General features: G+C 37.0%; 1 protein-coding gene across 1 annotated transcript in view; it reads left to right on the forward strand.

Moving 5' to 3' along the window:
* TUT4 (terminal uridylyl transferase 4) overlaps window positions 1–15,583 on the forward strand; it is a 135,945-nt gene that overhangs the window by 91,828 nt on the left and 28,534 nt on the right. The window contains exons 16-21 of the mRNA XM_068964156.1: window positions 5,102–5,188; window positions 9,912–10,015; window positions 12,713–12,770; window positions 12,852–12,955; window positions 13,251–13,340; window positions 14,964–15,077. Of these exons, the coding sequence (XP_068820257.1) occupies window positions 5,102–5,188; window positions 9,912–10,015; window positions 12,713–12,770; window positions 12,852–12,955; window positions 13,251–13,340; window positions 14,964–15,077 (557 nt within the window). The remainder of the gene's footprint in view (window positions 1–5,101; window positions 5,189–9,911; window positions 10,016–12,712; window positions 12,771–12,851; window positions 12,956–13,250; window positions 13,341–14,963; window positions 15,078–15,583) is intronic.

Consider the following 15,583-nt stretch of genomic DNA (forward strand, 5'->3'; position numbering starts at 1 on the left):
TTAGAGAACATTGCTGTCATTGCAGTTTTCTTGCCCAGTGTTGCTCTAAATGGATGTAGAAGACGTGTATGGAACTTGCCATAATTGCAGCCAGGATGTGTTACCTTTTGTAGTAGTGGTAAACAAAATGCAGTTGAAATGCAATTAATTTTCCAGTGGAGTGGATCAGAAAAAGTGGAATTAATGATGTGACATTTGAGATGGAATGCATTTTCAGACATAGGAGATTATGCATAAAAGCATAGAGTGTATACTTTGTTTGGGATAATAATGGTCTTACATTTAGTACAGTAAAAGAAAGGTAATAGTGGGAGATAAGGCTGTAAAGATTTGAGTAAAGCCTTACATGTCATTTTCAACAAACATTTATGGTATACCTGGAATAACTTTCACTTGGCCAACATTTTTAAGTACTTGCTGTGATCAAGTTTCTGATGTCATAACATTTAGTTCTCCATTTTAATCTCCCCCTTCTTCTCTTCCCTGTCTTCATCTCCTGCCACACAACTACTTATCTGCTTTTTGTCACTGTAGATTAATTTTGATTTTTCTACAGTTCTGAGTAAATAGAATTACATGGAATGTGTTCTTCTTTTTTTTTTTTTTGGTGAAGGGATCTGGCTTCTTTCACTTAGCATAATTATTTTGAGATTCATCTGTGTTGTGGTGTTGTAGTGTATATCATTGATTCATTATTCTTTTTTATTGGTAAGTTGTGTTCTGTTGTGTGTATGTGTGCATATTTAGTCACTTCAGTCATATCCAACTCTGTGCGACCCTGTGGACTATAGCCTGCCAGGCTCCTCTGTCCATGGGATTCTCCAGGCAAGAATACTGGAGTGGTTGCCATGCCCTCCTCCAGGCATAAGAGACGTGGGTTCAATCCCTGGGGGATCTTCCCCACCCAGGGAGTGAATCTGCATTTCCTGCTTTGCAGGCAGATTCTTTACTGCTGAGCCACAAGGGAAACCTCTCTGTTGGGTGACTATACCACATTTTGTTTAACATTCACTTGTTGATGAATTTTGTTTGTTTCTAAAGTCTGGCTATTATAACTAAATCTCCTATGCACATTCATGTATGAGTCTAAGTATGGATATATGCTATAATTTCTTTTGGATAAATAGCCAGGAGTTGAAAGGCTGAACCATGGCACATTCTTCCTTCAGTTCAGTTCAGTCACTCAGTTGTGTCCGACTCTTTGCGACCCCATGAATTGCAGCACGCCAGTCCTCCCTGTCCATCACCAACTCCTGGAGTTCATTCAGACTCACGTCCATCGAGTCAGTAATGCCATCCAGCCATCTCATCCTTGGTCATCCGCTTCTCCTGCTGCCCCCAATCCCTCCCAGCATCAGAGTCTTTTCCAAGGAGTCAACTCTTCGCATGAGGTGGCCAAAGTACTGGAGTTTCAGCTTTAGCATCATTCCTTGCAAAGAAATCGCAGGGCTGATCTCCTTCAGAATGGACTGGTTGGATCTCCTTGCAGTCCAAGGGACTCTCAAGAGTCTTCTCCAACACCACAGTTCAAACGCATCAATTGTTTGGCGCTCAGCCTTCTTCACAGTCCAACTCTCACATCTGTACATGACTACTGGAAAAACCATAGCCTTGACTAGACGGACCTTAGTCGGCAAAGGAAATATCTCTGCTTTTGAATATGCTATCTAGGTTGGTCATAACTTTTCTTCCTAGGAGTAAGCATCTTTTAATTTCATGGCTACAGTCACCATCTGCAGTGGTTTTGGAGCCCAAAAAAATAAAGTCTGACACTGTTTCCATTGTTTCCCCATCTATTTCCCATGAAGTGATGGGACCGGATGCCATGATCTTTATTTTCTGAATGTTGAGCTTTAAGCCAACTTTTTCACTCTCCTCTTTCACTTTCATCAAGAGGCTTTTTAGTTCCTCTTCACTTTCTGCCATAAGGGTGGTGTCATCTGTATATCTGAGATTATTGATATTTCTCCCGGCAATCTTGATTCCAGCTTGTGTTTCTTCCAGCCCAGTGTTTCTGATGATGTACTCTGCATAGAAGTTAAATAAGCAGGGTGACAATATACAGCCTTGACATACCCCTTTTCCTATTTGGAACCAGTCTGTTGTTCCATGTCCAGTTCCAACTGTTGCTTCCTGACCTGCATACAGATTTCTCAAGAGGCAGGTCAGGTGGTCTGGTATTCCCATCTCTTTCAGAATTTTCCACAGTTTATTGTGATCCACACAGTCAAAGGCTTTGGCATAGTCAATAAAGCAGAAATAGATGTTTTTCTGGAACTCTCTTGCTTTTTCGATGATCCAGCGGATGTTGGCAATTTGATCTCTGATTCCTCTGCCTTTTCTAAAACCAGCTTGAACATCAGGAAGTTCATGGTTCACATATTGCTGAAGCCTGGCTTGGAGAATTTTGAGCATTACTTTACTAGCGTGTGAGATGAGTGCAACTGTGCGGTAGTTTGAGCATTCTAAAAAGTCTTGTAGGTCTTCATAGAACCGTTCAGCTTCTTCAGCATTACTGATTGGGACATAGACTTGGATTACCGTGATATTGAATGGTTTGCCTTGAAAATAGAGATCATTCTGTCGTTTTTGAGATTGCATCCAAGTACTGCATTTCGGACTCTTTTGTTGACCATGATGGCTACTCCATTTCTTCTAAGGGATTCCTGCCTGCAGTAGTAGATATAATGGTTATCTGAGTTAAATTCACCCATTCCAGTGCATCTTAGTTCGCTGATTCCTAGAATGTTGACGTTCACTCTTGCCATCTCCTGTTTGACCACTTCCAATTTCCCTTGATTCATGGACCTGACATTCCAGGTTCCTATGCAATATTGCTCTTTATAGCATCGGACCTTGCTTCTATCACCAGTCACATCCACAGCTGGGTATTGTTTTTGCTTTGGCTCCATCCCTTCTTTCTGGAGTTACTTCTCCACTCATCTCCAGTAGCATATTGGGCACCTACTGACCTGGGGAGTTCCTCTTTCAGTATCCTATCATTTTGCCTTTTCATACTGTTCATGGGGTTCTCAAGGCAAGAATACTGAAGTGGTTTGCCATTCCCTTCTCCAGTGGACCACATTCTGTCAGACCTCTCCACCAGGACCCGCCTGTCTTGGGTTGCCCCGCGGGCATGGCTTAGTTTCATTGAGTTAGACAAGTTAGACAAGGCTGTCCTAGTGTGATTAGATTGACGAGTTTTCTGTGAGTATGGTTTCAGTGTGTCTGCCCTCTGATGCCCTCTTGCAACACCTACCATCTTACTTGGGTTTCTCTTACCTTGGGTGTGGGGTATCTCTTCACGGCTGCTCCAGCAAAGCACAGCCGCTGCTCCTTACCTTGGATGAGGGGTATTCACTACATTTTTTTCCATTGCATTTGTTATTTATTATTGTTTATTTATCTCAATATGGACTCATGAATGTTTTATATTTGGGGGTATAATCCAATGTTACTACTTAATCCAATAGTACAATTTTTGTTGCCCAGGTTGTTCCAGATTTTGGCTATTGGGAGTGCTTTTTTTGACTCCTGTGACCCTTTGATACTCCGGTCTGTGTGGAGTTTTTGTTGTTGTTAGTTTCTTCCTTTGTAGTTTATCACTTCCTACTTTCTGGCCTCGAAAGATACTTTAGGATCCTCATGTAAATTTCTGCTCCAGTCCTAGAATTAGATATTTTTCCAAAAAGCCCTGTGGTTCCTTTATTGGAGAATGGTATCAGAAACCAAGATCTGGGTGTTAGAGTGCTTGTTATTACTAGGTGGTGGTGTTTCTAGATCCTCTCCAAGCAAGACAATTTGTGTGTATACCAACCCATGTATGTATACGTATTCTCTGTGACCATCTTAACCTTTATCAAGCTAAGTATGAGTTTGGACTGATGTCTCCAACTGTAATACATTACCATGTGGCTCTTTCTAGCCTCCTTTTTCTGCCTATCTGTAAATCTCCAACTCTTAACAGGGAGAAACCTGGCTCCCACCATGTGCCACCCATTTATTTAATTGCTCCATTTAACTACACATATATAGCATCATCAGAACTGTTATCCTGTACCCCAATGGGAAGCAACTTTATTGATACAGTGCTTATGTGCAGTTCCTTTAACCTTTAGTCTTAAAAGACTCCACTTATTTTTGAAGTTATTTAGATTAGCACTGTTTCCCCCCACTCCCTTGAGTGAAGTTTTCTTATACATTTATAATACAGCAGGATTCTTTTGCTATAGACTACATTCCATCCTGAGATTCCCTGACCTCCTAGATGATTTTTTAAAATTTGTGTACCATAAAATTGACTCTTTCTTTGTACTGCAAAGTTCTGTGGGTGTTTACAAGTGCATCATGTCATATATTACCATTAGAGTATCTACAGAATAGTTTCTCCACTCTTAAAAACCACCTGTATTTCAGCTATTCAGCTTGCAACCATTGATGCTGCATTTGTTTTTCAAAAGTTGAATATTAGTTTAATTCTTTACCGTATTAACTCTTTGAGTCTAGAGGAGGAAATAGGAAAAGTTTATTTGGAAAAATGAATAAGATGAATATAAATGAAATAACTGGAAAACTGAAAGTATAAACTGACAAGAATGAAGGAACGAAGGTTTGGAGAATGAAGGAACGAAGGTTTGGAGAATGAAGGAAATTTAGTTAAGGAGAGGTCATTGAAGGCTATGATTGGTCAGAGCAGCTTGTAAGGAAGATAGGAGTCTTGACCAGGCATTTGAGGGAACTGTTAGATTTAATTGAATTGGATATCTAGTGTAACTATGAGAATAGTCTTAATAGAAGGGAAAAAAACAGCATGTATACGGGAGAGAGTGGATTGTATGACAAAATATTAAATAATTTGTAGAAGAAACTATGTCTTGTAGCTGTTTCATAGGGGAAATGGTCATGTGAAATATACATAGATCTATGAAATTATTTTTCTGCACTTTCTCTGCACCTTCCTTCCCAGTAACATTTATGATTTTAATGTCAGAAAAGTGAAAAAATTATGAAGAAAAATGAAATTTTTAGGGTAAAAAATTGAAAACATTTTCATATTTCATTTTCCTTACTTTTCTTTTTCCTTTTTTTTTTTTTAACTTAGATGAATTGTCACCGCCTTTTTCTGAACAACACAACAGGGAACAAATTTTAATTGGCTTGGAAAAGTTTATTCAAAAAGAATATGATGGTATGTTGTATGTCAAAATTGATTGCTTTCATTATTGTAGTCACCTGGTTTGAGTTTCATTCATTTGTATAAAAGTGTTTATTGCTTCATTCATTTGTTTGAAAGTATATTGCATGTTACGTGTTAGGTACTATTCAAGTTGCTGGGGATACAGTGCTAATAAAAGAGGTGAAGCTTGCTTTCATTAAGCTTATATTATTATATTAACAGGGGTGACAGATAATCAACTGGCAAGTAAATAACAACATCAGGAAACAATAAATAACTGGTAAATACAGAGGTTAAAAGGATAGTGATGAGTTATTATGGTAGTTATCTCTGGTAAGGTGACACTTGAGCAAAGCCGTGAATAATATGAAGGAGCGAGTCACTATGAATATTTAAGGAGAGAACATTCTAGTAAGGAGGAGTATTAAGTGCAAATATATCATGACTGAATTATGTTTGACATGCTTGAAAGTCAGTGTGACTTGAGTGGAGTATGTGAAGTACATTGTCTAGAAAATTGAGGTCAGAAAGTTAACCTAGAGTTTAGATAATGAGTCTTACAGATGTTGAGAAGGACTTTAAATTTTAGTTTGAATGTCTCATGAGAAGCTTCTAGAGGGCCTTAACACATAAGACCTGATCTGAAAGAATAGAGTACAGGTCCATAGGGATAGAACCAAACAGAACATTGAGAAAGCTGTTGCATAAGTTCAGATGAGACATAATAGTGATTTAAAAGAGTCAATGAGAAACAAATTGAAGATATATTTTGAATGTAGAGTCAATGGGATTTGTTGATGTGATACGTGTTAGATGTGAGAAAAAGAAAGGAGTCAAGGACAGTTTCAAAGTTTTTCATTCACTCTTTGGATGGTGCTATTAAACTGAGATGACAAAAAATATCAAGAGCAGGTTTTGGGCATGGGGTAAAGAATCAAGAGTTCTATGGTCATATATTTGAGGAAAGGATAAAGAGTTGATACATAATTAGAATGAACTTACATCTTTACAAGGTGATCTGTTTTGTGCTACAAGTTTCTAGTTTTTAATTATATTTTGCTAGTGTATATTGACCAAATCTAAGTTCCTATTATATTAAACCCATGCACATTTTTATCTGCTGATGAATGTAGGTTCTTGTATGTCTCTCAGCTGTCATTGATTTCAAGTAGGGCCTCAGAACTGAATAGGAGGATTAAGTTTTGAAAACATAGAATTTGTGATCTAAATGTACAGGCTATAAGAGTTAATAGGGAGAATAATCTAATCCTGGTAAGCCACAACTTGTTTGAAGTAGCAGCAGTAGTAGCTGAGTGACACTGAGCATGAAGGAGATGGTAAGAATAAACGTCGACATCCTAGGAATCAGTGAACTAAAATGGATGGGAATGGATGAACTTAATTCAGATGACCATTGTATCTACTCCTGTGGGCAAGAATTTCATAGAAGAAACGGAGTAGCGCCCATAATCAACAAAAGAGTCTGAAATACAGTACTTGAGTACAACCTCAAAAATGACAATAATCTTGGTTTCTTTCTAAAGGAAGCCATTCAACATCACAGTAATCCAAGTCTATGCCCCTACCACTGATGCTGAAGAAGCTGAAGTTGATCAGTTCTATGAAGACCTAGAAGACCTCCTAGAACTAACACCTAAAAAAGATATTCTATTTATCGTCAGGGATTGAAATGCAAAAGTAGAAAGTCAAGATATACCTGGAGTAACAGGCAAGTTTGACCTTGGAGAACAAAATGAAGCAAAGCAAAGGTTAACTGAATTCTGCCAAGAAAATGCATTTAGTCATAGCAAATACCCTTTTTCAACAACGCAAGAGATGACTTTACACATGGACATCACCAAATGGTCAATACTGAAATCAAATAGATTACTTTCTTTGTCACCAAAGATGGAGAAGCTGTATACAGTCAGCAAAAAGAAAAAAAAAGAAAAAGACCTCGAGCTGACTGTGGTTCAGATCATTAGCTTCTCATAGCAAAGTTCAGGCTTAAACTAAAGAAAAGCAGGAAAAACACTAGGCCAGCCAGGCATGACTTAAATCCCATATGAATTTACAGAGGTAACAAACAGATTCAAGGGATTAGATTTAGTTAGCAGTGTACCTGAAGAATTATGGACAGAGGTCCATAATATTGTACAGGAGGTAGTGAGCAAAACCATGCCAAAGAAAAAAGCAGAAGCCAAAGTGGTTATCTGAGAAAGCTTTGCAAAGAACGAAGAGAAGTGAAAAGCAAAGGAGAGAGTGAAAGGTACATCCAATTAAACGCAGAGTTCCAAAAAATAGCTGGAAGAGAAAGAAGACCTTCTTCAATCAACAGTGCTTAATAATAGAAGAAAACAACAAAGGGGAAAGACTAAAGATCTCTTTAGGAAAATTGGAAAGGTCAAGGGAACATTCTGCCCAGAGATGGGCACAGTGAAAGATAAAAATGGTAGAGACCTTTAGTAGACGCCGAAGAGATCAAGAAGACATGGAAAGAATACACTGAGGAACTGTGTAAAAAAGATCTCAATGAACAGAATTACTATGGTGGTGTGGTTAGTCACCCAGAATGAGACATTCTGGAGGGCAAAGTCAGATGGGCCTTAAGAAGCACTGCTGTTAATAAAACTAGTGGGTGCAATGAAATTCTGGCAGAACTAGTCAAATCCCTAAAGGATGATGCCATCAACATTTTGCATTTATTATGTCAGCAAATCTGGAAGGCCAGGCAGTGGCCACAGGACTGGAAAAGGTCAATCTGCATCCCACTTCCCAAGAAGAGTAGTACCAAAGAATGTGCTAACCATCAGACAGTTGCACTCATCTCTCATGCTAGTATGCTCATGCTTTAAATCTTGCATGCTAGGCTTCAGCATTATGTGAACCAAGAACTTCCAGATGTCTAGGCTGGGTTTAGAAAAGGAAGAGAACTAGAGATCAAGTTGCCCACATTTGCTGGATTATAGAGAAAGCAAGGGAATTTCAGAAAAACTTCTATCTCTGTTTCATTGATTACACTAAAGCCTTTGACTGTGTGGATCATGACAAACTGTGGAAAGCTCTGTGAGAGACAGGAATACCAGACCATCTTACCTGTCACCTGAGAAACCTGTATGCAGGTCAAGAGGCAACAGTTGGAACCCTGTATGGAACAGCTGACTGGTTCAAGACTGAGAAAAGAGTATGAAGGACTGTCTGCTGTCACCCTGTTTGTTTAACCTATATGCTGAGCACATCATGAGAAATGCCAGGCTGGATGAGTTACAAGTTGGAATCAAGATAGGTGGGAGAAACATCAACAACCTCAGATATGTGGATGATACCACTCTAATGGCAGAAAGTGAAGAGGAACTAAAGAGCCTCTTGATGAGGGTGAAGGAAGAGAGTGAAAGAGCCAGCTTAAAACTAAATATTAAAAAAAACTAAGATCGTGGCATCTGGCCCCACTACTGCATGGCAAATAGAGGGAGAAAAGGTGGAAGTAGTGACAAGATTTCCTCTTCATGGGGTCCAGAATCACTGCAGATGGTTGACTGTAGCCATGAAGTCAGAAGGCGATTGCTTCTTGGCAGGAAAGTGATGACAAACCTAGACAGTGTGTTGAAAAGCAGAGACATTACTCTGACAACAAAGGTCCATATAATAAAGGCTATGTCTTCCAAGTGGTTGGGTACGGTTGTGAGAGCTGGACTGTAAAGAAGACAGAACACCAAAGAATTGATGCCTTTGAACTATGGTGCTGGAGAAGACTCGTGAAAGTCCTTTGGACAGCAAGGAGATCGAACCAGTCAATCTTAAGGGGATCAACCTTAAATATTTACTGGAAGGACTGATGGTGAAATTGAAGTTCAGGTATTTAGGTCATCTGATGCAAACAGTCAACTCACTGGAAAAGGCCCTGGTGCTGGGAAAGACTGAGGGCAGAAGGAGAAGAGGTTGTCAGAGGATGAGATGGCTGGATGGCATCACTGATGCAGTGAACATGAACTTGGGCAAACTCTGGAAGGTGATGAGGGACAGGGAGACCTGGTGTGCTGCAGTCCATGGGGTTGCAAAGAATTGGACACAGCTGGGGGACTGAACAACAACAAAGCATGAAGGAATAACCCTATTATAATTTATATCAAATGGATCAATCCCTCACTTTTAGAGAAGGATTAATTCTATATACTGAGGTGATGTTTTTAAAATTATTTGAATTGTGCCCTAAAAAAACCCGATTTATTTCTAAGAAATCTCTAAATGTTGATTTTAACTATTGGCATTAATGTTGAAAATGAATAAAAGTAGATGAATTTATGAGATAGTTAAGTTGGAAGAAGCTAAAGGACTTGGTAAGAGTATGGATGTGGAAGTTCAGAGGTGTTAAGAACCACTTGTTTATTTCTGGTGTAGACAGCTGAGTAGATGATGATCCTCTTTGCTGAGAAACAGGGATTATAGGGATAATAGTAGATTTGAGGTGAAGTTGCTAGTTTAGTTTGGACTTGTTGAATTTATGATGTCTGTGGAAAAATGGAAAAAACAGTTTGATATATAGGTATAGAATTTTGGTTAGAACATTTGGGCTTTAGGTGAGTGTTTTGGAATTTTTCAGTACATTTGCCAGTGGTAGGTAATTTAAGCTGTGGAATTTGATAAGATCATCCTGTGGTAAGCCATTAGTAGTTAATAGAAGATTTGTCTTTCCTGGTAATTATACAACTTTTGACTTTTGTTTTTCTTTACTTAGAAAAGGCAAGATTGTGCTTATTTGGCTCTTCTAAGAATGGATTTGGATTTCGTGATAGTGATCTGGATATTTGTATGACACTTGAAGGCCACGAAAATGCAGAGGTAAGAGTTATTTAGTGTTTGGATAGGGATGTGGAAGTTTATTTTCTTCCAATGATGAATCTGTTTTTAATTTTGTATGTAGAATTGATAAAAATGTATGAAATCATTCTTTGTATAAATATATGAGCAGTAACAGTGTTTGAAATGTAAAAATATTAGCATTATCGTTTTAAAAGACATTCAAGTATTTGAGTAAATATACTGTTTCAGTGATTTTATGATGCAAAACCCATGTCATCAATAGTTAAAAGTGCTTTTCAATGAATTTTTGAAAAAAATATGCCATAGAGTTGGAGTTTTTTTCTTTAGAGCCAGTGAGAAACTGTTGCTTTAGTTTGGGTAGGGAACATTGATCTCACTTATACCATCTTTTCATATCTCTTCTGTTAGGTGATGTCTCTGTATCACTAAAGATAGAAGATAAAGGTGGACATTTAATTTATAAATGGATTGTGTTCTGCAAGTTAATTATGATTTGGGGGCACTCAGAGCACATTTTTTTTCTGTAGAAGAATTGTTATAAATGATGCATTCTAAGATAGCTTTAGAAACTCTTTTGGGGTGGGAAGGGGAACTAACATTTGAGTCCCCAGTATACACTTTTACATACATTTCTCATTTCACTCTTACAACCACCTTCGAGGTAGATAATTTCCCCCATTTTACAGATGAGGAAACTGAGGCTTTGAGAGATAAACTGACTTGCTCAAGTTCACACAGCTAGTAAATGTTGGAGCCGGGATTCGTACCCAGGTCTGTCTGTCTCCAGAGTTCATGCTCTTTCTGTTGTATCCCACTGCTTCTCTATAATTTATTTAACCCATAATGTAGTTGAAATATAGTACTAATAGTACTGTAGAACCTAACCACTACTTTCTGAGATTGAAAGCTTTCTGAGTTGCACCATGAGATGCCAGGAGCAAACCTTCCCCCCAGAGCAGTCTCAGCAGTGGGAGTGGGTACTTATGTTTTCCTTCTTTGTGTGCCAGGCCTCAACAGTGGGAATAAGATTGTCCAAGCTCCATAAAGAAAGAGACTGAATGGACAGGAAAGAAGTGTCCCAGGCCTTCCTAGCAACAACTAGAAAAGGAGGGTATCCCTGTAGTTGCTTGTTTCTTTACCTGCATAGCTGTTGGGATTTATGTTTCCAATTCAGGGACTGCTTGCAAGATTGGGGTGAGGCCAAGCTTCTGGCATCTTTAGTGGTGTCAGTATACCCTCTGTTGTATTATAAAAGAATTCAGCAGAATAGTATATCTGTGAAATAATAGCTTTTTTTAAAAAAAAAATTTCTTTTCATTGTTAGAACCAAAGAAAAGATGGCAGTGATGCCTGGTAGATGCTTATTTCTTGGCCCAAGAAATTGCTTCTGGTGTTAATATCTTTTTGTTCTATAAAGAAACTGAGAAGTTGTAAATTTTTTAGTTCTCCTTAACTAAATTCTACTCAATGCCGTCTACTTGGGAAAATGGCATTCTGAAGGGCAGAATTCCCTCTTCCATTCTGAAGGAATTGAGGGAATAGGAAATGGTTTTTACCCAGGGAGGAGTTTAGAGTTTTAGATCTCTTCTATGTAAAATTTAATAATTAGACCTCTAATCACTAAGGGTTTGTATATTGTATAGTGCCTGTGCCATTCACACTGGAAAGTTGAAACAATGAAAAATACTAAAAGATTTTTCAAATGAGCCATAATTGAAACTTTTTAATTTAGCATAAACTGTATTTTTGTATAATAAAAATAATATCTTTTATTATGGACTAATTGTAAGATTCCCTTGAAATCCTCAGGTTAAGCTGCAGTGGCTGTTCTTCTCTTGTAGCTAAAAAGGAACATTTTGGGGATATGAAAAAGTGATTTTAGCAGTAGGTATAGGCATTGAGCTTAATCCAGTTAATTTATGCCATTATCTTCCTGTTCCTTATGTTATGATTATTGTTACCATATCAGCTTTGCTGTCTAGTTTTTAAATAACCAACACATTTAAATTGGCAGAGGTAGGAGGTTTTTTTGGAAGAAGAAGTAGGTGTTGGTAATGGTAGGATTATTTTTCTTCTCCTCATCAACATAAAATAATAAATGGTAGACTTAAAGTACAACTGTGTATGAAATATGCTGCTGAATGATTTACATATGTATCTCATGTAATCTTCCAGATACTTTATAGAGTATGAGTTTATGATTATCTTGACTTTATAAAATAGTAATATGACACTCAAGAGAGGTTAAGGATCTGGTCAAAGTCATATAGCTAGTCAGTACTTAGGTTCAAGATTTGAATCCAAGTTCGTCTAAATTTAGAGCCTATGTTCTTAGTTACTATACTGTTTTGCCTTCACCAAACCCATCTCTGGTTGTTTATCGGTGTATTTTAAAACATTATTCCCCTGTTTTTGTGATTCTCAAACTTTAACATGGATTTGAATTACCTGGGGATGTTGTTACTATGCAGATTATGATTTAGTAGATGGCAGTGGGGGTTTAGATTCTGCATGTCTATCAAGTTTCCATTTGTTGGTGATACTGCAGGTCTATGGACCCATGTTCTTTGACCAACGAGGTTATGTAGACCTTCTGGCTGGAGATTTTATATGCTAGTATTAAATGTCTAGATTAAAATAGAATTTGTACAAGGCCGAGTTAAGTCAGACAGATTTATTTATTTATTAACTTAATTATTTATTTTTGTTTTTTAGAAATTAAATTGTAAGGAAATAATTGAAAATTTGGCGAAAATTCTTAAGAGACATCCAGGTATGAACTTTAAAACAAAAAATTTTTTTTTAATTTTATGGAAATTGTTTAACCTAGTAAAGTTTTGTTTTTTCTAATCAGGTTTAAGAAACATTTTGCCTATAACTACTGCCAAAGTGCCTATAGTAAAATTTGAACACAGGCGAAGTGGTTTAGAAGGTGATATCAGTTTGTATAATACGTTGGTAAGTTTCACTGTCTGTAAAGACCCAGGTATGTTTACAGTTGTCATTTTAAAAGTTTACAAATCACTGACTATACCTCTGTGTTTAAAACTTACGAATGTGAGCAGTATAAGGGAAAAAATTTTATTGATCATTTTAACATTTCCTTCAGATTGAAGATTAGTTTTTGTTTGACTCACATACAGGTATTTTAAGTTTAACATCTGTTTGGATGTTCATTTTACCTTTTTATCTGATCTGTAAGTTTAATTTTAGTAAATTTGAAGTGCTTTCAAATATGTAATTTATTTTTCAGGCTCAGCATAACACAAGAATGCTAGCTACATATGCAGCTATTGATCCTAGAGTACAGTACTTGGGATATACAATGAAAGTATTTGCTAAGGTATTTGTGATCCACTTTGTTATAATACTTATGATATTAAGGTAAAACATATTGATGTCAGACTTGTGAAAAATGTTTTCTCAGTTTTGTTTACCTGAGCTTTTAAGAAGAGACTGTCAATATTAATTGGTTTAAAAGTATACCTGTTAGACTAGGGTGATTCTTAGTTTTTTTCTGTGTTTGCTGTATTCTGAAGGGTAACATTCTAATAAATTTCTCATAGTATAGTTTCTCAGTGCATGATCTTCAGCCCCAAGCGTGAGAGTTGGCATGTGAAGTTAAAAAGCTCTGAATTAGGAGATCTGGTATTTGGATTTTAGTTTAGTTCAGTCGCTTAGTCATGTCCGACTCTTTGCAACCCCATTGACTGCAGCACGCCAGGCTTCCCTGTCCATCACCAGCTCCCAGAGCTGGCTCAAACTCATTTCGATTTAGTGGTAAATTTTTCTGGCCAAGAAAACAAAGCAATAACAATAAAACCTAATGTTTCCTCTATTATCACACTTAAAATACTCAGTAATGTTTTCTTGGTTGTTCTACTCCATGTATAAACTCCATCAGGATTGAGGCCTCTGTATCTTTATTTCAGTTTAGTGTCTGCTTTATGGGTAGCTGCTCAGTAAATAGGTAATTTTGTGAATGTGTTGGTGGAAGGGTTTTAGTGGGGAAGTGACTCAGTTATGTTTTCATTTCATAAAGCCTATTCTTCCAAAAGGGAGACATACTTGTTTAAATATTCCTATACATATCTTTATGGATAGTAAGTCATTTTAGAAAAGGAGGGCATCCAGCGACATACTACAGATCATATTCAGTACAGCTAGTCTATATTCATTTCACCAAATAACTCCAACATGACAGATCCTCACTCTATGGAGTTTTGGTAATGAAATCTTGTGGTTCATGTCAGAGAAATCATTTCTCTCCCTCCCTTTATGTCAGAAAATCTCCCTTCCCCATCTGTCTCCTAACCAACCATTGCCTCTTGTTAGAGGCAAACAGTGTTAAACATTCCTCTGTATCCTTCCATAAATATATTATTCCAGTACAAGCAAATATATATATTTCCTAGCTCTTTTTTTATTATGGATATAATATACTGAAAACATTGGTTTGTATTTTGCTTTTTCAACTAAGCAATAGATATTGGAAATTATTTCCTATTAGTATACTAAGGGTTTCCTTGTTTTTTTTTTTTTTTTAATGGTTACATACTATTCTGTTGTGTGGGTAGTCATCAGTTTTTTAAACCTGTTTTTTACTGATGAGCTTTTAAGTTCTTTGTCATATTTTGCTATTAAAATAGTGCTACAGTAAAATCTTAGTCATTTCATGTGTTTTTGGCATATTTACAGGATAAATTCTTAGAATTGATATATTATAGGAGATGTGCTTTTGTAATTTTGATATTGTCAAATTATTCTTCATAAATTTACACTACTATATACTCTTATCTGTAATGTGTAAGAGTGCCTATTTACCCATACCCTGTGTAACAGTTTATTTTTGAACTTTTGGGTATTTGACAGTTTGATGAGTTTAAAAATGGTGTTTTAAGATAGCCAATACTTGTGCATGGAATAAGATTCTGAAGTTTTATTTTCAACCATTATGTTTTTTTAGCGATGTGACATTGGAGATGCTTCTAGGGGAAGTTTATCTTCATATGCTTATATCCTTATGGTGCTGTACTTTCTGCAGCAGAGAAAACCACCTGTTATCCCAGTTCTACAAGAGGTAAGTGTTTAAGAAAATTATAAAGTCATTTCTTGTGCCAACAATAGACCTAAATATAGTAGATCTTGCTCAGTTCATGAGATCATGAGGGATTTTTCTGTCATGAATGGCCTAAGTTTTCTTCTTCCATTAATGGTATAATCAAATAATGAACCTTTGGGAAAGTTTATTATGGGAGAATACAGACTACTGAAAGAATATTAGAGGAATAGAACTATTGAATACCTTTTGCAACGTTTTTGTATTTTACAGTCTTAGAATGCTGCCAATGATTATAAAATTTGTAACCAGTCTCTCAGATGAAAATATATAGTTTCTTCTTTCCAGAGTGTTCTCCCTCCTTGTGCTTGGCAGTGAAGCTTGATTTTGTTGAAAGTTAGAAGTGTTAGTCACTCAGTCACGTCCAACTCTTTGCAACTTCGTGGTTTGTCCATGGAATTCTCCAGGCAAGAATACTGGAGTGAGTTGCCATTTCCTTCTCCAGGGGATCCTCCCATCTCAGGGAT

Source organism: Capricornis sumatraensis, chromosome 2, assembly GCF_032405125.1.
Source record: "Capricornis sumatraensis isolate serow.1 chromosome 2, serow.2, whole genome shotgun sequence".
NCBI classification, from domain to species: Eukaryota; Metazoa; Chordata; class Mammalia; order Artiodactyla; family Bovidae; genus Capricornis; species Capricornis sumatraensis.